This window comes from Hippocampus zosterae, chromosome 3, assembly GCF_025434085.1.
Source record: "Hippocampus zosterae strain Florida chromosome 3, ASM2543408v3, whole genome shotgun sequence".
In the NCBI taxonomy this organism is placed as follows: Eukaryota; Metazoa; Chordata; class Actinopteri; order Syngnathiformes; family Syngnathidae; genus Hippocampus; species Hippocampus zosterae.
This window is the reverse complement of record NC_067453.1, coordinates 30269901-30291281: the sequence shown is the minus strand read 5'-3', so window position 1 is coordinate 30291281 and position 21381 is coordinate 30269901. Positions and strand designations below refer to the sequence as shown.

The window sequence follows — 21381 nt, the reverse complement described above, 5'->3', positions numbered from 1 at the left end:
GACAAGATCACATATTTAGCAACAGGTACGCCTTGACGACGTACTTAGCTTCTCAGCAGATTATTATGAATTTGTTTTTCAATAAAATTGCGCAGAAAAATAACCCCATTCGCGATGTGAGCACACATTTGGAAAACTTTGCCGCTCAGTGAGGTAGGGGCGAAAAAAAAACATTGACATACTTTTATGGATCGTTGTATTAAGCCAGTTGGGGGAAATCAAGAATAATAGGCTGCCTTTTTACATATTAAACCTATTTGGGAAGCTGCCATTTCCCCATCCATTTGTATGCCGTCCTCACGCAAGTTCCCGTTTTTCAAAATAGTTTATTCCTGAGGATGTTGTTTCATTAGCCTATGATGATCCGCTGTTGTACGTCACAGTCACGTTTATCTCCTGAGACGTCTGGGGAAGCTTCAAAATATTTTCGGCGCACAAGTCAACCATTTGTTGTGAGCTAGAAAGAAAAAACGTCCACAAAAGTACAGTGTGTGGCATTTAGTGCCATCCAGTGGTTAACTAATAGAATGCAATAACCTAATCTCGAAGCGCGTGAGAGATTTTGCGAGACGACCGCCGAACCAAATGCGTCCATTGAATAAAAGTACAATAATTAAAAAAAAACTGTCAGGTCACCCATCATTAAAATACATTGCAGTTAAAAGAAAACTAACGAAGTCCGCTGTCAAGTGGACATAATATAATTTTCATAGAGACAATCAGAGATTCAATAAAATTTTAATTTTTCAGTGTTTTAGTATTAAAAAAAACAAAGCCAACGCGTTGGCTGCTTCTCCACTCCCGTTGGCTACAATGTTTAATTCCCAGAGCTAAAGTACCAAAACAATTTACACACACACACACACGCACTCAACACACAGGAAGTCGACCCTCCCAGCGCTCTACCCTGTCAAAACAAAAGCTCTCACACAACGTTGTTTGCGCCCACCCCCCACTATCGTCTCACTATAATCTAGAAAGTCATTCATATACATTTACATTTATATATGATCTGCTTTACAATAAATAAACAGGCACATTCTGCTCCCTCCTCGTTGGAATACACGCACACAAACGCACGCACGCACGCGCTCACGCAAGGCGCAAAATAAACCGAACACTAGAGTAAAAAAAAAAAAAAAAACATGAGGAAGTTGTGGTGTGGCTTTTTTTTGGGTTGGTTTTGCACCACTTCAAACAATGAGCCTGTCTGTAGCTTATCCATAAATATGTACAAACAAGTAGTTGTGTAAAAACATCCTTTATAAAAAAACAAAGTTAATGCCAAGACGTTGTAGCTTGAGAAGTCAATAACTTAAAAAAGTAAAAAAAAAAAAAACAACAACAAAAACAAAGACACAGTATGAATGAAATAGCACCACGTGACGGCAGTGGCCGTCGTCGTCTCAAAATGTCCGATGACGGGAGGACTCGAATAAATTAGTGCCAAGTCAGGACCTCGAGTGGTAAGAGCCAACTGACACACACACACACACACACACACACACACACACACACACACACACACACGCTCGCAGTCTTCGTGGCAGTTAAGATGGTTGCAGCACATGTGAGGCGGTGGGTTTTTCACGGGGCACATTCGTCCGTTGGATGGGCGTTTGCATAGGTCTCGGAACAAAACAAGATGGCCGCCGCCAGCTTCGGCGCATCAGTCGTTTGTGCGTGAAGCGAGCGTCGAAACGCAACAAAAAGCGGCGGAGAGGGGGGGGGGGGGGGCGGCGGGGGAATGTGCGACGGCGGCCGTCAACGTTGCGAGGCGGGCGCCCTCCCGCCCCCGCCTTCGTCGCCGAGGTGCTTCATGGCCCGCTCGAAGGCTCGCTGCACCGACTTGTGCAGACGCGAGCGGCGAGACTCCAGCAGCTTGACGCGGTCCAGACTGCGATCCACGCCGAACGGGGACAGCTTGGATCTAGGAAGCCATTGCCTGGAGGGGAGAGGGGCGGGGGGCGGGCTAGTTACCGCTGCTAGCTACGGATCAATTCCCATTAGCCGTTGCAACATCCAGTAAGAACAAATCCACCAAAATGTGTGTGTGTGTGCGTGTGTGTGTGTGTGTGTGTGTGTGTGTGGGTGGGTGGGTTGGGGGGGGGGTCGTGGGACTTTTTGTGCGGCTCACCAGCTGCGCTTGCTGTCGAAGAAGTGGACGAGGAAGAGTTTCTCGGCGGACCTGAACTGCATCTGCTCGCCGGCTCGCAACACGTCCCGCGGGGGGCGGGGAAGCTCCGCCCCCACCGCCGTCGCCCCGTTGCGCTGGCGCCGCGCCGGCCGCCTGGTCGTCGTCGTCGTCCTCGGCGCCGGCGCCTCCATGATCTACGGCAGAGGACACGCCGAACGGTGAGCGCCTTCTCGCCTTCCCGTCCGCGCCTCAAGTCACAAGCATGCAAATACGGCGTGCTAGCCGAGCATTCCCGCCCCCCCCTTCCCGCCCCCCACGAGCGACCAATCACAAGCACGCACGATGGGACGGAGGGTGGGGATGGGGGCGGCAGGGGCTGATGGGTGATGAGACAAGGCGGGTGGCTTGGCAAGTCACTCACCAGCGCGGGATAGGAGGGATAGCCGCTACATTTAGCCCAAACTAGCTTAAGAGGCTCCGCAACAAAGGGGGAGGCGGCCGAGGGCTTCCACGCCTCTACAGGAACAACACAAGTCGATTACCAGCCGATACGCAACAGCCGCGCGCCGGCCATTCTCAAGTCAAATGATGCGCACGGCGGATGATGGCGTCAAAAACCGACGACGGCGACGACCGTCAGCGCGCGTGAAAGTTTGCCAAGTGGGCCGGCGTGCGTTGTACACGATTCAAGTGTCCAATGTTGCGCTTGTCCTTTCTCCGATGAGCCATTTGAAAGAGTCATTGGTGCCTTGGTCACACGTGGGCCGGATCGCAGTAACGCGCTCGACTTTGGAGTCAGCCGATCCTCCATGAAGCGTCTCCAGTTGCTCCACAATGCCGCCGCTTGCCTCCTGAGCGCTACAGGTAAGCGGGAACGCATGGCTCCTACTCTGGCAGCCCTTCCACTTGCTCCCTCTACATTTGATTTCCGGGCAGTAAACGCCCCCCGCCCCACCTTACCTCCTCGAGGTCTTGCGCCTCAGGTCTGCGGACCCGACATCATTAGAGGTAGCGAGAACTAAGTGGGGGGCATCCACGGGAGGCGGAGTCTTTTCCATTGCCTCGCCCTCTCTTTGGAATGAGCGTTCGGCGAGACCCCTCGCTGGCCATCGTTCAAACTCATATTGAGTCTTTGGCTTTTGACCCAGCAGGAGACTTGGCGCTGGACTTGGACTGGTTTTTGAGCGGTCTACTCTCTTCGTTATTCATTGATTGTTTTGTTCTCGGCACCTTAAGCTCCTTTTGGAGACCCGACAGTCCATAGCGCCCTCTAGCCACCGTCCGTGGCTCGTCCCGACCCCCCCCCCCTGCGCCAATGGAATGAATCCGCTCGGTGACGGACGTGTAGCGTGACATGTCGCCCGGTTCAAGACACGGAAAATTTGTCTGGTCCGTCTGACAGCGCGAGCGACCAAAAAAGTCGTTTCATTCGACAAAGAATTGGGGAGCGATGTTTTTCCCGTCTTCTGCTCGGGGGCCAAAAAATGCAGCCGAGAACCGACAAGCGAATGGGGCAATCACCTGACGAGACCTTGAGGGCGTGGCTGAAGTCTCCATTCTCGGCGCGAGACGGAGGAGCGCTTTGGTCGTCCGCCGTGTTGCGTCGAGCGGCCGCCGGTTGCCCGTTGCCGCTTTTGGCCATCGCCACGGTACTGAAAAAAAAAAGATTAACACACTCATGATGGCACTTTTCTTTGTGGGGACCTTCACTTTCCAGCAGGTGCGCACACATCATCCAGCGCACGTTTTGATGACGTCAAGCCGGCGCCGGCGTATCCGTTACACGTGGCCGCGACAAAGACAGAAGGACGAAAGAGGACGGCCAACCTGACGGCGGACAGGGCGCCCACGGCGGAGGAGATGCTGGACTCGGAGGCGCAGCGGCGTCGAGGCTCCGGCAATCGAGGCGGCGAGGCGTCCTCCTCCTCCACCTCCTCGTCCCCCCCTCGCCCCGGCGCCAAAACGTTGGTGACCCCTGCCGACAGAAAGCAGCTTGTGAAGACGGCAGCTCGTCCATTTGGAAGATTCTGCTTGGACGGGGCACGATTTGACAAGAAGAAGATGAGGAAAAAAAATAATGCGGGTGTAATATTTCACATTCTCTGAAATATTTCAATACTTCTAAAAAAATATAGAGATAGTATAGAGATAGTCATAAAAAGTCATCAGTTTCAGCCATCTTGTTACCTCGCCGTCCTAGACGCGCATTTTTCCCGCCAGACGCACAGTTCCAAATAATTTTTGGGACGCAAGGAAATCTTTCAGTCCAAAAAAAATTTAAAAATTTTTTTCTTAATCGTACAGTCAATCTTTTTTTCCCGGCAACGATCGCAGATTGACAATCGCCGCCATCGTTGTTTTGATCTCGCGCGACGAGATTTCCGTTCCGGCGAGATCGGCCTTCGCCGCGCGGAAAGCAGACGATCGCCAAGTCGCGCAACGTTAAAACAAGCGTTGCAAAAGTTTATCGCGGAGATATCGCAGAGGAAGGTGGATCGTTTTTTTTTTTGGGCGATCATAATCGAATGACTTCCATTTTTGCAGCATTTGTTGATAAGAAATCAAGCTCTTCTCAATTGAAGAAGTCGAGCGTTTCAGAATTGGAAATTTGCGACGCCGACTTTTCTGAAAACCGGAAAATCATCGCCGCCGTTCCCTTTTTGTACCTGCGCCCCGACGCTTGCCGGGCGGCGACCGGTCCTGCTCGCCGTCGACGCTGCTGCTCCGCGGCCGCTTCCTGGGCAGCAGCAGCGACTCCAGTCGCGGGATGACCACCGACAGGAAGGTCTTGGCGCCCAGCGGCGGCGATTGCGAGAGGGCGGCGGGCGCCTCCCGGTCCCCGGGCAGCTTCTGCGGACTGACGCTCTTGGACTTGCGGAAGAGGAGCTCGGTCCGTCGCTCGGCCGGCTCGCCGTCGGGGAGGTGCCCGTTGAGCTTGGGGGCGCGCGCTGAGGTAGCTGAGGTGCGGGTCAAGTCCCCCGGCTCGGCGGGGACGGGCTCCGCCGGCTTCGGGTGGGGCGGGCCCGGGTCGGGGGGCATCGGCGGCGCTTCCGACGGCACCGACGGGAGCGGCGCCTCCAGCGCGGGCGGAGCGGAGGCGTTGGACTCGGGCGAGTCCGGAGGTCCGCGCGGCGGCGGCGCCTCCTCCGGCCGGGCGGCGGCCGGTAGCGACTTCTCCAGGCTCATCTCGCTGCGGACCTCCGTGATGGTCTTCTTGAGCAGCTTGAGCCTCTTGCTGCGAGACGGGCTGTTCCTCATGGCGGCGCTCAGGTCCAGCTTCTCCAGGAGCTCCTTCAGCTGATCCTCGGGCGGCGTCAGGCGGCGGTAGGAGGGGCTCAGCAGGCGGTCCACTGTGCAACGGCAAACGCAATCGGGTCTTGTACATTGCCGCCATTGGTCCTCAATTTGAGGACTTTTCAATTTGAGGACCGAGGGATTTGGTCATCTGTGCTGCGTGACCTCATCGAAAGGTTCTTTCTATTCGGTTTTTTTATTCATGCTTGGCTTTTGATTACCGACGGGTCCAAAAACCCAAGTCGGCAGGTTCTTGAGCCTGTAGAAATGTAAAAAATGTTGACATTTCCAATTACGACTTCTTTCGACACGGATTCTGGCCTGTTTTACTGCCGCTTCCCCCACCCTGCCACCTTCGGTTCGGCTCGCTTTTCGGTCAAACTAAACATGTCGTCTTCATCTTATGCGCAACTTTGGTCTTACACAGTACTACCTTTCGAGTACTGCTGTCTGAATGGAGAAAGTTTCTCCGCGGAGCCCGCTAAGCGACTTACCGTCCTCCCAGGCGAAGGACGGCGGCGCCTCGGCTTTGGGCGCCGCGGGCAGCAGCAGCCCGCTGGGGAAGTCGAAGCCGATGCGGTCGGCCTCCTTGCGGGCGCGGCGCAGGATGGCGCCGCCGTGGTCCTGCATCCTCTGGGCCACCTTGTAGAAGAAGGTCTCCTTGGCGTTGTACTTCATGCAGTTGGCGATGATCAGCTCAAAGTCGGCCTCAAACTGGTCCAGGCTGCGGTAGGCGTGGCCGTCGATGCGCGCCCTCATGGTGGAGAAGTCCATGGGCTGCTTGATGTGGTCCAGGTAGTCCGGGACCTGCGGGGGAGGCATTATGCGACGTGGCCATTGGATTTGTCACGGGGGCAAATTAGCGATAGCACGCGTCGGGGGGGCTGACCTCCTTGGTGCTGACGGGCTGAGCAAAGACGCTGTACTGGTCCTTCTGCTGCAGCTGGCTCAGCACGGCCCTGAGCAGGATGTTGAAGGGAGTCAGCTGGACCTCCAGCGCCGACTGCTGCAGCTTCATCTGGTAACCAAAGACAAGCGCGCGTGAGAAGAAGCGGCTTTCCGGCACGGTGGTCTTTAAAAAAAAATCCGACGTGGCTGGAGGTACCTGCTCCCTCTTGAGCTTCTCCCGCTTCCTGATGAGCTCCAAGAGGAGCCGCGCTCGCTCCAGGTCGTGTCTGAGTCGGTGCCACTCCTTCAGCTGCTCCTTCAGCACTTGGTTGGTTTCCGCGGCAACCTGAAGGAAGAACCCCGGGCCCGCGTGACCATCACCGAAACGGGCGGCCGGCCGGCCTCAAACCTCGACGCCTGCTCACCGCCGACGCGGACTTGGGCGCTTGGGTCGGGTTGGCCTGCAGGCGTCGGATGAGCGGCACGTTGTTCCTGGACTGCCTCTTGAGGACCCAGTAGCTCAGAACGCGCTCCACAAAGGGACGCTTCCTCTGGACCGCCACCTGGTTCAGGATGGCGTCCAGACTGAGGCGAGAAAGAGGAGCCGTTGCCAGATGAAACCGGGACCGCCCTTTCAACGAACGGCCTATTTATTGGACGCGCTGGGTTATAAGGCGCAATCTACAATGCGTCCACTAGATGGAGCGCCGCCCCTTCCGTTCCACTGGAGAGGCGTTCAGGAGCGCCTCGGAGAAAGTATGAACGATTACTTCAATGAAACAGATAATGAAGCGAGGAAATCCCACAATAAATTCTATAGCCCCCCCCCCCCATGGCATTTCCTTGAGCGTAGCTCCAACAGAACCATCAGATGTCAGTAAAATGTACTCCAAAGTGTTTGTTATTTATTCCTTTGTTGTGTATTCCCAAACGAGGAAATCACTAAATAAATTCTGCCGGGGGGGGGGGGGGGGGGGGGTCCGCTTGGGCCTACCTGGAAGAGGTGATGCTGGGCCCGGCGCTGGGCGGGCCCTCGGCTTCCGCCCGGGGCTCGGCGGGCGCCTCGGGCCGCTTGCTGCGCTTCTTGCACCAGGCCTTGGCGCGGGCCCGGCCGCGGCGCTCGGCGCGCCTGCGGCAGGCGCCGTTCTTGGGGTGCGGCTCCTCGTAGACGTCCAGCGGGCGGCGGTCGCAGCCGTCGGGCGTGTGGCTGCAGCAGTACGCCGTCTTCTTGACGGAGAAGGCGCCCGGCGCCGCCCCCTCCCCGCCGACGGGCTCCATCTTCATGAAGAGGCCGGCCTTTTGGGCGCAGCTGACGTGGAAGGCGGCGTAGCAGTTGACCCGGTCGCACTGGATGCAGGCGCCGGCCCCCTTCTCCTTGCACAGGTAGCAGGTCAGCTTCCAGCGGGCGGGCGGGATGTTGCGCACGCCGTCGATGGGCTCGATGAAGAGCGTGTCCGAGAAGCCCACCTCGGGCACCCACAGGGCGCAGGCCACGTGGCCCCAGCGCCCGTCCTCCGTCCTCTTGAGGGCGCCGCCCCGGTTGGGGCAGAAGAGGCAGTCGGCGGGCCGCGCCGGCCGCTGCAGGCAGTGGCGGCACAGCCACTGGCCCTCGGGCACGTGGGGCACGCCGTAGCACTCCTGGTGCACGGCGATGTTGCAGGCGTCGCAGAAGAGGATCACGTTGCTGTCGGCGCCGTCGCCGTCCATGCACACGCAGCACACGGCGTCCTCGTCCACCGCCGGCGGCTGCGGCGGGCCGCCGCCGGCGCCGCCCCGCGCCGCCGCCGCCGCGTGCGACTCCTTCTCCAGCCGGTCCATGAGGAACTCAAAGAGGTTGTGCGACACCTGGCTGATGCCGTCGCTCTTGCGCTTCTCGTTGAGCAGCTCCAGCCAGGCGTAGTCCTCCTCGTCCATGTCGTACTCCACCTCCTCGTCCAGCTCCTCCGCCGTGCGCTCGGCGTAGGCGTAGTACGCCGACGGCCTCCTGGGCACCGCCGGAAGGTTGTACTCCACCGTTCTCACTTTGGCCTCCGGCGGGGGGTTGACGACGGCGGCGACGGCGTGCGGCTGCGGCGGCGGCGGCGCCAGCGCCGCGTTCTTCCTGCGCTGGCTGTTCTGGAGGCGGGCCGAGCGCACCGGCGCCTGCGGGGGCTTCTCGCTGTTCTCCTTGTTGCTGTTGCACTCCAGGATCTCCTGCGCCGTGGGGTCGTCGTCGCCGATGACGTCCAGCTTGTCGTAGATGCTCAGCCGGTGCACGCGGCCGTCCACCTCCAGCTCCACCATGCGCTGAGCCTGCGCGTACGTCAGCGTCTCACGATTGGCCGACGGCTTGATGGGCGACGGGTCCCGCTTCAGCGCCGACGGCCGCTGGTGGCGGCCTTTCTTCTTCATGCTGAAAAGCAAAAGGCCGCAAAACCGTCTTTTCGGAGCCAACCCCCGTTTTTTTCCGGGTAATACGGTTTTCCCACGCGCCTCGCTTTTGCACCTCCCGCACCGACAAAAAGAAAGAGACGCAGCCGCCCGCAGTACACCTCGTCGCCAGAGATGGCGCTTCTCATTCGGCCGCATGACTCCGGCACCCTTTAAACGGCACGGACTTGTCAGACAGGGGGGGCCAACGGGCGTGTGATTCCGGGTCGCCATAGGAACCACCGCTCAGCCGCAGATACGCTCGCGACACCCGGAAGACGACGAGCGTAAATTCCCAACGCTAGAACAGGAAAGCCCGTCTGAAGCCGCAACCCGATCCTCCTGCTGGGCCCGGGGGCGCTTTTTGCACGCACCTTTTGTGTTCACCTTCTCGCGTCCTAACCTCGTTTTTGCGCCTTTGTACGCTCGCCACACCTGCCGGGTCTCTCTCTCTTCCCACAGAAGCTTTGGGATGAAAAGAAATCAATCACAGAAAATTCTAATTGTACAATTGAAATCGTCAAGACGATGGAGCAGTGGCGGTTCTGGGGGTGGCCAACGGGGGCCAGTGCCCCCTGTAGCACTGATTCTGGCCACCCCTCCGAGCGTAGATTACGCAGTCGCGCCGAGTCGCCGACGCGAAAGGTGGAACCAAAGTGCGCGATTTAACATTCTCGTCGGACCCTTTAGTGCGCTGCACCACTTAAAAATGTAACTTTTTTAGTCTCCCTTTTTATTTTAATTTAACAAGATCAATATATAAGACATTGCCTTTAAAAATTTGGATCATGATATTCATGTAGGCGGCCCGGTAGTCCAGTGGTTAGCGCGTCGGCTTCACAGTGCAGTGGTACCGGGTTCGATTCCAGCTCCGGCCTCCCTGTGTGGAGTTTGCATGTTCTCTGAAAATGCCTGACTCGGCATCTCAAGTGTGTTGTGCTTTGTAGTGCGCGGCGAAAGACAACAAAGTCCGACCTTCATAGTAGACATATGACGCCCCCCCCCCCAAAAAAAAATAAATCCAAATTCATAACAAACGCAACTAGTCTTCCCAAATTGGTCGGACGGCTGCATCTAAGACGTTTTATTACACGTCTACAGTGATCCCCCGCTATTTCGCGGTTCGTTTATCGCGGCTTCAGGCAACCGGGGAGGCGTTGACCCTCTCGCTCTCTACGTTTGAACCAAAGAAAGGAAGCGGTGAGCTCAGCGCCGACCCCAGCGAGTCTCCACCGGCTCGCTACCCGCCCCCACCCCCCACTTCGATCGGATGCGGACAAGCGACTGTTAGCCGCCGCGGCTAACGTCCGCTCGGCGAAGGGGGTTTGTTGACGAGACTGGTAGCAGGCAAACGCTGAGTTTAACGTAAAGCTTGACCGGAAGAGTTATTTGAAACGTTTGCCACGTCTGGAAGCCCCACTCCGTGCCCGGAGATGAACGCGCACTCGGTCCACATCGCTCGCCCCGACTAGCCTGCTAAAAGGAGCAAGGGGGAAGGAAATATGGCGACTAACACAACAAGAAAACCCACGGGGGCTTTCAAGATACAAGTTGTCACATCTTCACGGCCGTCAACGTTTGCGTCTGACGACCACCGGAGTTCGGCGATAGAGTGGGAATACGAAAAGGTTGGCCGGGGAGGGGGGGGGGCTGAACTTACCTGGCTTTTCTCAAGAATTCAGCTTGAGCAGGAGGACGACTTAGCAATGGCGTCAGCGGCGAGGCCTTCGGAGCCCAAAAGCGGCGAGGCCTGCGGAGCCCAACCGGCGGTTAGGTTAAATCCGCATTCGGCCGCCGCTCGCTCGCTGCTTGAACCGAGTGCGACGCGAGCGCGGCCGCAAAGTATCCAGGGCGATGGAAAGGCCGCGTCGGGGGGGCCCCTTCCGAACTCACTGCTGGCTGTGCGGGAATCGCGACGGTTGCGCTGCTCGGTCCGAGCCGACTCGTTGAGCTGCTTCTCTTCCCCTCAACAACAATGCGGCTGTGCGTCCTCTGCGTCGTGACGTCGAGCGTACGTAGCAACCCAAACCAGGAAGTGGAGGAGCCGAGACGTTTCCCATTTCCCAACGGAGGGGAGACCTTCAATTATGGCACCCCACCCCTTTTCAAAATAACAATACAGCAGTACTACAGTAGGAAGCAAGTCAATTGTTTTCAATCAATCAAAAGAATTCTGACACATGACCTAAAAAAAATGCCTTTTTGTTCCATTTTGGTCATAAAATACAACTATCAAACACTACATAAGAAATACAGCACATCCGTCTCTTCATTTTCATTGGTCTTCATTTTAGGGTCACATGCGACCTGGAACCTACGGTCTTTCAAATGAGTCTTGGGCGAGATCCCGAGGAACACCCTTGATTGGTCGCCAGTCAATGTCAGGCCATATCGACAGATCGTGAACTGGTTTGCCAGTCATTGTCAGAGTCCATTTTGAGAAACTGACACCAGTCAATGTAAAAGCGCATACAGACCAAAAAAAAAAGGACCATTGGATATGTGAAGCAGATGTACAAAGCGCTCAGCCAGCCGCCAACGCTGCCTGGAATTTTTTAAAAAAATCATTTAAAAACGTAAGATTGTTGTTTACATGCTAATAAAACTCGTCCGGGTCAGTCCGACTGGGCCTGGTCTCCGCTCTGTCGTGGTCCCGGTAAAGAAGGAGAGTCCTCCTTGGAGAGCAGGTTGTTTTTGCGCAGGTGGCAGGCCTGCTGGTATGGGGGGCTGATGGGCGGCTGGGTGGGGGGGGTGTATTGGTACTCCTTGCCAGCATCCAACTGCGGCACGAAGGAACAAAGTCACGTCTAAGGGCAGTCAATGAGTTTTTTTTGGGGTAGGGGGTGGCTTCACCTGCAGTGGGTAGGTTCTGTCGGAATCAAAGGCACTCAGATCTCCACACGCCAGGAATGGAACAATGATGCGGTTTGGACCTTCTAACTGGTTGAAGTCCACGTCTGTTAAAAAAAAACAACAACATCCATCCATCCATCCATCTTCTACCGCTTATCCGGGGGCAACAGCTTTAGCAGGGAAGCCCAGACTTCCCTCTCCCTAGCCACTTCCTCCAGCTCTCCCCGGGGGATCCCGAGGCGTTCCCAGGCCAGCTGGGTGACATAGTCTCTCCAGCGTGTCCTGGGTCTTCCTCGGGGTCTCCTCCCGGTGGGATATGCCCGGAACACCTCACCGGGGAGGCGTTCAGGAGGCATCCGAATCAGATGCCCAAGCCACCTCATCAAAAACAACAACAGGTTTCTCAAATCCAGTAGCTCGTAAGCGGTGTGCCATAGTAAATAATAGACAATAATTTCACTTCATCTCTCCACAAGTTCTTACTTATTCACGACATTATCTGTCATAAATAAATAATACACGTGACAACGTATGCCGTGACCGATAGTGACAGTCAGATCAATAATTTGCTCTTCTACGAGACCAATGAAGCCATTTTTAGATTACCGTAGGAGTGATCCAGCAGAGGGTTGGACATGTTGGGCACGTAACCGTCTGGAGGGCGGTAGTTCTGACACACCACAAATGCTTCTGCACACCAGCAGAAAAAAAAAACACATGAATAAATAAACAAATACATAAAAAAAGAGCGACAATTAATTATTTTTTTTAAAGGGTGGCCGCAGACCTATGCTGGAGTTTCGGCTGCTACGAGGCTTGGCGCACGTCACGCCGCCGAAAAAGATCTTGAGCTGCGAGTACAACAGTGTCACGTCTTTGCCTCGGAAGATCTGACAAGGGCGGGGAAAGCAGGAGACGGGAAATGGTGTCAACAATCAATTTTATATGCTATAGAAATCAGCATGTATTGTATTGTATTGTATTTATTTTTTGCAAAAGGGGAAAAAAAAATTGTGTCTGGAGGTCCCAAGCAAGCCCTACTAACAATCCCGACCGGACGTGTTCGTGTAAAATGAGTCGGTTTGAAGCCTCCTGCAAAAAGGCAAACTCATTAGCGATCCTCCGGCGCCACCTAAAGTTGCAAAATTGGAATGACCTCAACCCAACAATGTGGCATGCTTACGTCTGTCCAAGCGAAAACAAAGCGATTGACGTAAACATCGCGTGAAATGCATGTATACACATTAGCTTTACGATGCGTTCAAAAATATGAATTATAATGGGTCTCTATGCTGCAAAAAATGTAAATTGTGTAGGTTACGGTATCAAAACGTTTATTATTGCTGCAATGCCTGAGAATGATCAGCCGGTGACGTCATGAAATTTAGGCCATTTTAGAACCCCTCCAGAAGTTTCAGCTCTCTCGTTTTTCTGAATGCCTTTGAGAAAATAAACTGTCAACAGTAGAACAAGAGAAGATGAACTGACCTTCGCCACAAAGGTTCCTCCTGGTTTAAGTACGTGAGTGGTGATGTTCAGTGCCTGGAAGTTTAAAAAAAGAAAGGAACCCCCCCCCCCCCAGGTAAAATAATTGATTTCAGCCATCCAGGCGTAAAACAAACCATGGCGACTCACAGCCAACAGCAGCTGAGCCTGAATGTACTCATCCACGTCATGGAGGCCCGTTACTATGGAACAACAACAACAACAACGCATGAGGGACGGCCATTAGGCAGCAATGGCGGCCAAGGGTCTGACCGTCAGGAGCGCCGTCGCACACCACCAGGTCCGCCGGCTGGCCCTCGAAGTGGCGGACGATCTCCTCGGCCGTCGACACCTGAGACGCCAGGGGAGAGAAGATGTGTGTGTGTGTGTGCTTTGTTTTTTTAACTTGAGGCTGACCTTGGTGATGTCTCCTTGAATCTGAGTGACTCCTGGAAGAGGAGCCATGGCCTGGAGGTCGACCGCCACAATCTTCACCTCTTCACCGCCCTCACACTTCTCCCCATGACCTCTAAACAACAACAAACGTGTGTGAAACTCCGGACCCATTGCAGGCTGACCAGTGTCCTGGATAATTTTTTTTCCCCCATAAAATTATGTCTACCTGAGTTTCCGACTGAGAACTTGACTCCAGCTGCCAGGAGCAGCACAGAGATCCACAGCTCTGTTCACACCTGATGTTGCCATAAACAAAACGGGACAAATAAAGCACTTATTACATGACAGGTGATGTAGCATAATGATGACTTGGATGATTTTGCTGATCAGTGTGTTGTCGATTAAAACGACTCGAGTCTAAAGTCTGACCAGTGAACAGGTTGAACTCCTCGTCGAGCTGCAGCAGCTTGAAGGCGCTCCTCGCTCTCCAGCCTTCCTCTTTGGCCAGCCGGTAGTAAATGTCCCGTTTGTCTTTGGACGAGCGACCCATCCCGAGACGCCTGGTAGATTATTAATAGTTGACCAACGTTATCGAATAGATGCGAGGTTTCACTTCCTTTTCAACGTTTGAGGTTGGTACGTTGTGCACACGAGACGAGATTGCTTCTCTTTTGGTGTGACCAATTAAAATAGGTGAGTTCGAAAAGTAAAGAGCGGTTCTGAAAATGAAAAAAAAATTCTTCTAAATAACGTGGTAAAGATTTAAAATTGTTTCAATTGTTATGCTTACAGCTTCAAACGCGATTCCGTGTTCCGGTAGGACCCCCTAGCCTAGAAGTTGTCCTAAGCGCGCCTGTTCAAAAAGAACAAGGTTGCCACGAAAACGCCCAACTAAAATAAATACTTGTTAAGAGAGAAGTGAAGATATCTCTGTGGCGATCGGAGGTCAATATTTCAACTTCCCGCTACAAACCAGGCGCGACGACAGATTTGTTACTTTGTGACTTTATTTCCCACTTCAAAAGTGAAAAAAAAAATTATGCGTCCCTGGGTGGGCTCGAACCACCAACCTTTCGGTTAACAGCCGAACGCGCTAACCGATTGCGCCACAGAGACATGTCTGCCTAATGAGGATTTTATTAGTATGAGGATTAGTTTTTAATAGATTCTCAATTTTGTTTGATTCAACAATTACTGCCATATGTCATTAATTTCTTTTTTTAAATGACCATTTGACAATGAATACGAAATATTAGGAAAACATTTGGGCTTGATCTTCTCGAGTGATGTTTTTGAATAACAGTTGGATTAATTATAAATAACAAAATGAAATGATGAAATTAAGAATTCATTATTGAAAGGAACGATTTCACGTAAACATCACGACGATGATGATTTGATTTTGAGTTTTTCGAATAACCCCATCTACAAATGACGTCATTTGAACAACGGACTGCGGCCTTTGCACACAAGCGTTCTCAAGCCTTCGAGTCCGGAGAGGCGCTCAGTGTGGTGACAATGTGACCCGTGAGCGTTGTAAATGTGACTCCGCTCAGTTGTCCTGGTCTATGTTTAGCTGCTCTATTTTGAAATGGAGTCTCCCATCACAAAGTGAAGCGGTTCCTCTCCGGCGTCTCGACAGCACGTCCGGAAAACCTCCAGCTCCTCCGATGTTCATCGCAGCGTCTCCATGTCGGTGCACAGTCTCGAACGCGCAGAAGACGGAAGTCGCAAAGTGGACTCGGGCGGTGCTGCCAGACTGACGGTGGTTGTGGAGGACGTCCGCTTCTCCGAGGAGAAGGCGCTACTGGTCCGGAGCTGCGACTACTTTGGCGCACTCTATCGCTCCGGAATGAAGGAGTGTCGCCAGGAGGAGATCCGCCTCCAGTGTCTGCCCGCTCGCGGCTTCTTCATCGCCTTGGCGGTCACGCGAGGCGAGGCGCCCACTTTGGATGCCGATGACATCGTGGAGGCTATCCAATGCGCCGCTTTCCTGCAGGCGGCGCCACTCACCGGGCACCTGGTGGAGCTGGTCGACTCCGACAACTGCTTGCTCATGCTCCACACCGCCTCCACCTTCGGCCTCCTGGAACTCTACCGTGCCGCCGGGCTGTACATTCGGGATATGTACGCCGACATAGAGGCAGAGGTCCGGCGGACTCTGCCGCCGGAACTGATTTCCTTCGTGGAGTCACTGAGCCCGAGCGCTTTCGTGGCCGTCGGCGCCCACGTCAGCTGCGTCGAAAGCGAAAGCGTCCACGCCACCTCCAGGACGGTCTGCTACCTGGATGAAACGGGCAACGCGTGGAAAACTCTGACCGACCTCCCTCCGGAGGCCAGCACCTCCATGGCAGGCGTGACCGTCCTGGACAACAAGCTCTACGTGGTGGGCGGCGTCCGCGGCGTCCGCAGGGACGTGGTGGACGCGTGCTTCCGCTACGACGCGGACGAGAATCTCTGGAGCCAGCTGGCAGGTCCGGCGCAACCGCGCTTCAACTTCAGCCTCCTGGGACGAGACGGCCGCCTCTACGCCATGGGAGGAGAGTACCAGCGGACGGTGATGTCATCTGTGGAAACGCTGGAGGTCCGGAGCGGCGGGTGGAAGTTCGCCGCGCACCTGCCGAAGCCGGCGGCGGGGGCGGCGTGCGCCAAAGCCACGGGGAGGATTTTCGTTTGCTTGTGGAGACCGATGGAGACGACCGAGATCCACGAGTACGTCCCGAGCGCGGACGAGTGGCGTTTGGTCGCCAGCCTCATCCGCCATCAGAGCTACGGCCACTGCATGGTGGGCCACAGGGACAATCTGTACGTGATGCGCAACGGGCCGTCGGACGACTTCCTGAGGTGCATGATGGACTGTTACAACCTGAGCACGGGCCAGTGGACCTCCCTGCCGGGACACTTTGCCAACAGCAAGGGTTCGCTCTTCACCGCCGTGGTTCGGAGCGACTCGGTCTTCACGCTCAACCGGAGCGCCACGCTGGAGTACGTGGTCCACGGGAAGACCTGGAAACCCCGACGGCAGATGAAAGGGTTCCCCGGAGTGGATCGCTGTGGACGTTCTTGCTCAGGCTACCGGCGGTCGGAATCCCTCAGACAAATGATTGACCAGTTCTTTGGTCTTCCTGGGAACTGGGACACCACCGATTATTTGAGGGCGGGGGGATGTTGTGAACGACTTCCCACAGGAAACCCCTCAGCCGAGGTCTCCCAAGTGGGGACGTTTCTGCGCTGGCTACCCACAAGCTACTTGGCACTGTTTTTATCTTGATCAGACTCTGGATGATATTGGCAGTCCTGGTTGACTATGATAAGAAAAACACTTTTCAGGGTCATATCATTTTGGGGTTTGGGGAGATTTGACAATGAAAAAATTTGATAAACATCACATCATAAGAGCAATAAATTGAATTCTTCAGACAACGGTGGTGTTGTGTTCTTGTGTATCTCCAGCAGGTGGCGGAGGAGGGCCTCTCCTCCGGGTCGCGCACTTGCTGCTTATGTCGTTAGGCCGACTCTTCAGGGAGTTCTCGGTCTTCGCGTCTCTGTGGGAATATTCGACTGGCTCGCAGCGCTGCCCTCAAGACGCGAGTTCTTCTGGACGTCTCAAGCGTTCATGTTCTCCGTTTTCGGATTCCACCTGGTCGTCTTTGCTTACTTTTTGTAAGTTGTTTTGTTGTTGTTGTTGTTGTTGTTGGTCAGGGCTTTGCTAATGTACCCGTTTGGGATTTTTCTCGTCTATTTTCCGACAACTATATCCATTTATATTTTGTTCCTCGCCTTCGCAAGGCGTTTTGGTCTTGTGAAATATATTTTGGAGACAATGCTCCTAAACGAAGGCAAGAAATATTCCAGTAAATGAACGGAGTCATGTGACCTCATGGACTTCAGTCTGCCCTGCCTGTCAAACATCAACTTTCTGTTTGCCTGCTGCATTCAGCACTACCGAGTAACGTTTGCCGCTCGTGGAAATCGGTGACATTGCCGCGTTCACTGGGCACTTTTCACATGCCGTGAAAAGGCCGGCTTCATGTCCGGCGCCGGTCCTGCCCCCGTTTTCCAGCTCTGCCGGCTGCAACATGCTGCATTTGAACTTCCTCCACGAATTCCAGACGCGTCCTAATTGTGTGACCTTTTTTGTGGGGAGGTCATCATGTGGCGTCAGCAGCGCGGTGTCCATCTGTCGGCCCGTCCGTCCAGAGGCCTGGCGGACGAGAGGGTAGCCATCCTGGTGCAGTGTGCGCCCCCTGGAGGCCGGATCACCCTGCGCGCCTTCCACCGCTGCGAGGACAGACACGGGTGGGAGGCTTTTGCTCACTACCTGACGGACGCCGCGGGCTCCCTCAGCGGTATGTCGGGGGGTGGTGCGCCCCCGTCTGGAATATTGAGGGAATGTTACAAGACCGCTCCGGAGACATGAGGAGACTCTTACGGGACGATCAAGGCGCCATTTTGATATTGTTTCGGGATTTCTATGGAAATGTTGTGGTTATGATCTTTGCTGCGCAGTATCCAGGGATCCCAGTCTGGGCGGGACGTACTCCGGGGTGGAGCAGATGGGCCTTTTCTGGAGCATCAGATCAGTTCCGGGAAGCCATCCTGGACTCAGGTAGACGACATTTATAGCCGCGTTTACCAGGAGATTGCACAAAAGTCCTGCATCGCAATGCGCCCTTGGTACCACATTCCAAAGCTAGGAAATCGGTAGCTTGCCTACGTCCCTCCATTTCTTTGACGCATGACAGCGATAGAAGAGAAAGACGGCCAGCGAGAAAGGAGCTAATCCCTCCTCATCTCTAGGCTGAGGAAGAAGAATGTGCAGACCCCCATGGAGTTCACCATCTCCGTCTACCAGGACCACCTTACCGACTTTACGGATCAGGTACCGCTGGCGTCTCAAACGGTGGAGCGCTGGTACATGGCGCCTGGCGTTCTCAGGACCCCCATCAAGGATCACGAACTGACAGCGACCCTCTTCCTGCCCACAGGTACTCCAAATCCCTCATAGACTGTTTCAGAATCTTTTTAAACACGGTTCTTCTGGGTGGCTCTAAGTTACAGCCACCATGTCCTTGCTCCCTCGGTCTTAAAACCTGTCAGACCGAGGGAGCAACTCGTTGACTTCAGTCAGTTTGTCGGGCTTCAGAACTGACATCTTGTCTCACGTACAAAGACAGCCATCAGCTTCGGGGGCAGCTGATAAGACGAGTTTGCTATCATACAGACCGCAACTATTTGACACGACTTCGTCAAAGCCAACCAAGTCCAGTCGCCGTTATTTCTACAGCCCTTAGGCACAAACGGTCTCAAAGGGCTTCACGTGTCCAGAGTTGACAAATATTCATGACATCAGGGCAGAATCTCAGCAAGAACGGCGACCTTGGAGGTTGTTCCGACCTCCCTCTGACAGTTTCTGACCCTGCAACAAAAATCCTGATGCCCTGGCCCCTGATGTTTTGTTACAAGTCTTTGGATCTTTGGATCTTTGGACAGCTTTGGATCATCAGATCATCAGACCTGTGACATCCCTTATCCTGAACAGGGTCACGAGGAGTTGCTGGAACCTATCCCAGCTGACTTTGAGCGAAAGGTGGAACAACACCTGAATCGGTCGGCAGTCAGTTTCGGGGCACAAGTAGAGACGAACAACCATTCACACCCACATTCACACCGTCAGAGTAGGGACCGACCCCAGACTGCCTGCACACAACTCGGGCGAGTGTACCGAATTTAAACTGTTTTAAGTAATTGTCCAGAGGAGAGCGCAAGACTGCCTTCTGAACTACTGCTACCCAGAAGTTAATGTGACTTCATGGTGAAATGTCCTGTTAAATCACACATAACACCCAAACAAAAAAAAAACGGTTCACAGGTCCAGGACCGTTCCCTGCCATCCTGGACCTGTGGGGTGGCGGAGGCCAGCTGGTTGAGTACCGGGCAGCGCTGCTCGCTTCACATGGCTTTGCCGCAATGGCTCTGGACTACATGACCCCGAAGATCGCAGTGGAGACCGGAAAGATGGTGGACAACACCTACTTTGAGGTCAAGTCTCTTCCATGCCCTGTTCCTGGTTTTTCTCCTAGTCCTTCTTTATCCATGTGACTGCTCTGTTCTTGGTCTATCCATGACCTGGATTTGCTCCATGTCGTGGACCTACTGTAGGTTTCACTTTCATAGCCTAATGAACGTTTTCCGCTCACAGAGGGCCTTCAAGTTCCTGCAGCAGTACCCCGGGGTCCTGGCCGAACGTGTGGCCATGTTGGGTCTGTCCTTCGGCGTCTGCGTCACGCTCAAGATGGCCGCGTACTCGCATGTCGTCAAGGTTGCGCAAAGATGACATCGTTTGTGTTTGTGCGGGATCGTGTACTTTTGATTTGGTGCGTGTACACCGTACTTGTTTGAACATGTGTCACAGCCCAGGTGTGCAGTGTGCATCAGCGGAAGCCACGTGCAGCCCGTGGATGGAACGATGGCGGACATTTTCGCGTATTTTCAGCGGTAACATTCTCCATTGTTACTTGCGCTATTTTGTTGGGAAGACAAGACGTTACTCCTCACGTTTTGTTGGTTGTCGTTCCCTCAGGAACGAGCACAAGATTCAGTTGAATGACGAGAACCAGGCCATCTTAAGAAACTTGCTGCTGCCGATACCCACTGACTCCGCCTTCAAAGTGGATGTGAGTTCTTGCTTCTGGGGTTGGTCCGAGTCTTGGCCCAAGCCATGGGCAATGCACTGCTTGACTCCATGGCCCTGGTCTAAGTCCTTGCTCTGGGTCCTGGTCCTGAACCTGGTCCCCAGTCCACAGCCATGTCCAGTTTTATGGTTTTGTTCCTTTCTTGGCTCATGCCCTGGTTCTCTAAGGTATCCTCATCTATGACCCAGATTCTGCCCCCCCCCTCGTTCTAATCCATGTGGTGGTCTTGTTTATGTGCGGATTGGTTGAATGCACCAAGTACAACATTACGTGTTTTGCCAGGTCGGACGTGTGCAATGTCCACTGTTGGTGGTCGCAGGCGAGGACGACCAGAACTGGCCCGCCGCCGAGTCAGCCCAAGACGTGAGGAGCACAAGTTCAATGTCTGGTTTCAAAAATCACCAGGGTGCACATTCACCCAGAAAAAAACAACGCGTGTGTGTTGCAGATGAAGGAGATGATGGAGCGTGCGGGAAACGCCCACCTGCTGACCGTTCTTTCTTACCCAAATGCGGGACACTTGCTGGAGCCTCCGTACTCCCCACACACCAGAGCCAGCTCATTCCGATCTGTAGGCAGTCGGGAAAAGAGTAAGCTAACACTAACCGAGAAAAGCTTTGTCACAAATAACTTGGGGTTGGGTACTCATCCGGGTCTATGTCTCGGTTCACGTCCGTGTTCCTGAGACACTCGGTTTATGTCCTGACCCTTGTTGTGGTCCATGTCCCTGTCCCGGACAATGTTTTTGGGCAGGGATCTGGACTCTGACTTGCTTCATAGCCTTGCCCATGTCCCAGTCCTGGTCATCGTCTTGATTCCTGTCCTAATCCATGCATCTGGGTTTTTTTTCCCGCTTCATGTCCCCCGCATTCCACTCTTTCTTGAAACAAAAATGGTGTCGTCTTTAATAAACCGACTCCAAGCAAGGAAGGCATCAACACAACAGGCCTTGCGGGAGGTCTCGCTTGGCTGCAGGTCAGTTGTAATCATGGAGCGCTGCTGTGTGTTCCAGTCACAGCTCTGTGGGGGGGCCATTGCGCAGCACATTCGATGGCTCAGGAAGACGCCTGGACCAAGACCTTGGACTTCCTGCGCCACCATTTGTACGCGTAAAGATTGAATCACAAAATCATGCTACACACACCATTCTTTGTGTTCTCTTTCATTTATTTCTGTATGATTTTATAACAGATTTTGGGTGGGGGGGGGTGGCGAGGGCTGAGC

At 54.2% G+C, this 21381-nt stretch overlaps 4 protein-coding genes and 1 non-coding gene across 7 annotated transcripts; 2 read left to right on the top strand and 3 right to left on the bottom strand.

Annotated features, from left to right (window-relative positions):
* Positions 1-721: 721 nt before the first annotated feature.
* On the bottom strand, positions 722-10731 carry LOC127597164 (bromodomain-containing protein 1-like). 2 transcript variants are annotated; one of them, XM_052059985.1, is made up of 12 exons: positions 10389-10731; positions 7314-8711; positions 6745-6904; positions 6537-6665; positions 6321-6449; positions 5926-6238; positions 4804-5487; positions 3965-4112; positions 3659-3789; positions 2559-2653; positions 2138-2331; positions 722-1945 (listed from the first exon to the last, which is right to left on the bottom strand). In XM_052059985.1, exons 2-12 carry the CDS (start codon positions 8708-8710, stop codon positions 1765-1767), a joined length of 3561 nt encoding a protein of 1186 aa, XP_051915945.1. In that variant the 5' UTR covers position 8711; positions 10389-10731; the 3' UTR covers positions 722-1764. The 2 variants fall into 2 exon arrangements, with proteins under 2 accessions (XP_051915945.1, XP_051915946.1); XM_052059986.1 differs by lacking the exon at positions 2559-2653 and having other exon boundaries at positions 1787-1945.
* Positions 10732-10917: 186 nt separating this feature from the next.
* ftsj1 (FtsJ RNA 2'-O-methyltransferase 1) lies at positions 10918-14277 on the bottom strand. The gene is made up of 10 exons (XM_052059987.1): positions 13892-14277; positions 13689-13758; positions 13484-13595; positions 13340-13418; positions 13217-13269; positions 13070-13123; positions 12369-12471; positions 12188-12271; positions 11582-11685; positions 10918-11508 (listed from the first exon to the last, which is right to left on the bottom strand). The coding sequence occupies exons 1-10, from the start codon at positions 14010-14012 to the stop codon at positions 11344-11346; spliced, it is 945 nt and encodes a 314-aa protein (XP_051915947.1). The 5' UTR covers positions 14013-14277; the 3' UTR covers positions 10918-11343.
* A 227-nt stretch (positions 14278-14504) lies between these two features.
* trnan-guu (transfer RNA asparagine (anticodon GUU)) lies at positions 14505-14578 on the bottom strand. The gene has a single exon. It is a non-coding gene; the product is annotated as a tRNA-Asn (tRNA).
* Positions 14579-14793: 215 nt separating this feature from the next.
* LOC127597256 (kelch repeat and BTB domain-containing protein 13-like) lies at positions 14794-16703 on the top strand. Its single transcript, XM_052060163.1, is given in 2 exon segments — positions 14794-16500; positions 16503-16703. Coding segments are annotated over 2 exon segments (1416 nt in total). The 5' UTR covers positions 14794-15152; the 3' UTR covers positions 16571-16703.
* A 243-nt stretch (positions 16704-16946) lies between these two features.
* On the top strand, positions 16947-21330 carry LOC127597258 (acyl-coenzyme A thioesterase 1-like). 2 transcript variants are annotated; one of them, XM_052060167.1, is made up of 11 exons: positions 16947-17125; positions 17663-17811; positions 17972-18071; positions 18263-18450; positions 19335-19504; positions 19665-19784; positions 19878-19960; positions 20046-20139; positions 20440-20520; positions 20606-20747; positions 21170-21330. In XM_052060167.1, the coding sequence occupies exons 1-11, from the start codon at positions 17079-17081 to the stop codon at positions 21268-21270; spliced, it is 1275 nt and encodes a 424-aa protein (XP_051916127.1). In that variant the 5' UTR covers positions 16947-17078; the 3' UTR covers positions 21271-21330. The 2 variants fall into 2 exon arrangements, with proteins under 2 accessions (XP_051916127.1, XP_051916126.1); XM_052060166.1 differs by having other exon boundaries at positions 16959-17125; positions 17610-17811.
* The last annotated feature ends 51 nt before the right edge of the window (positions 21331-21381 follow it).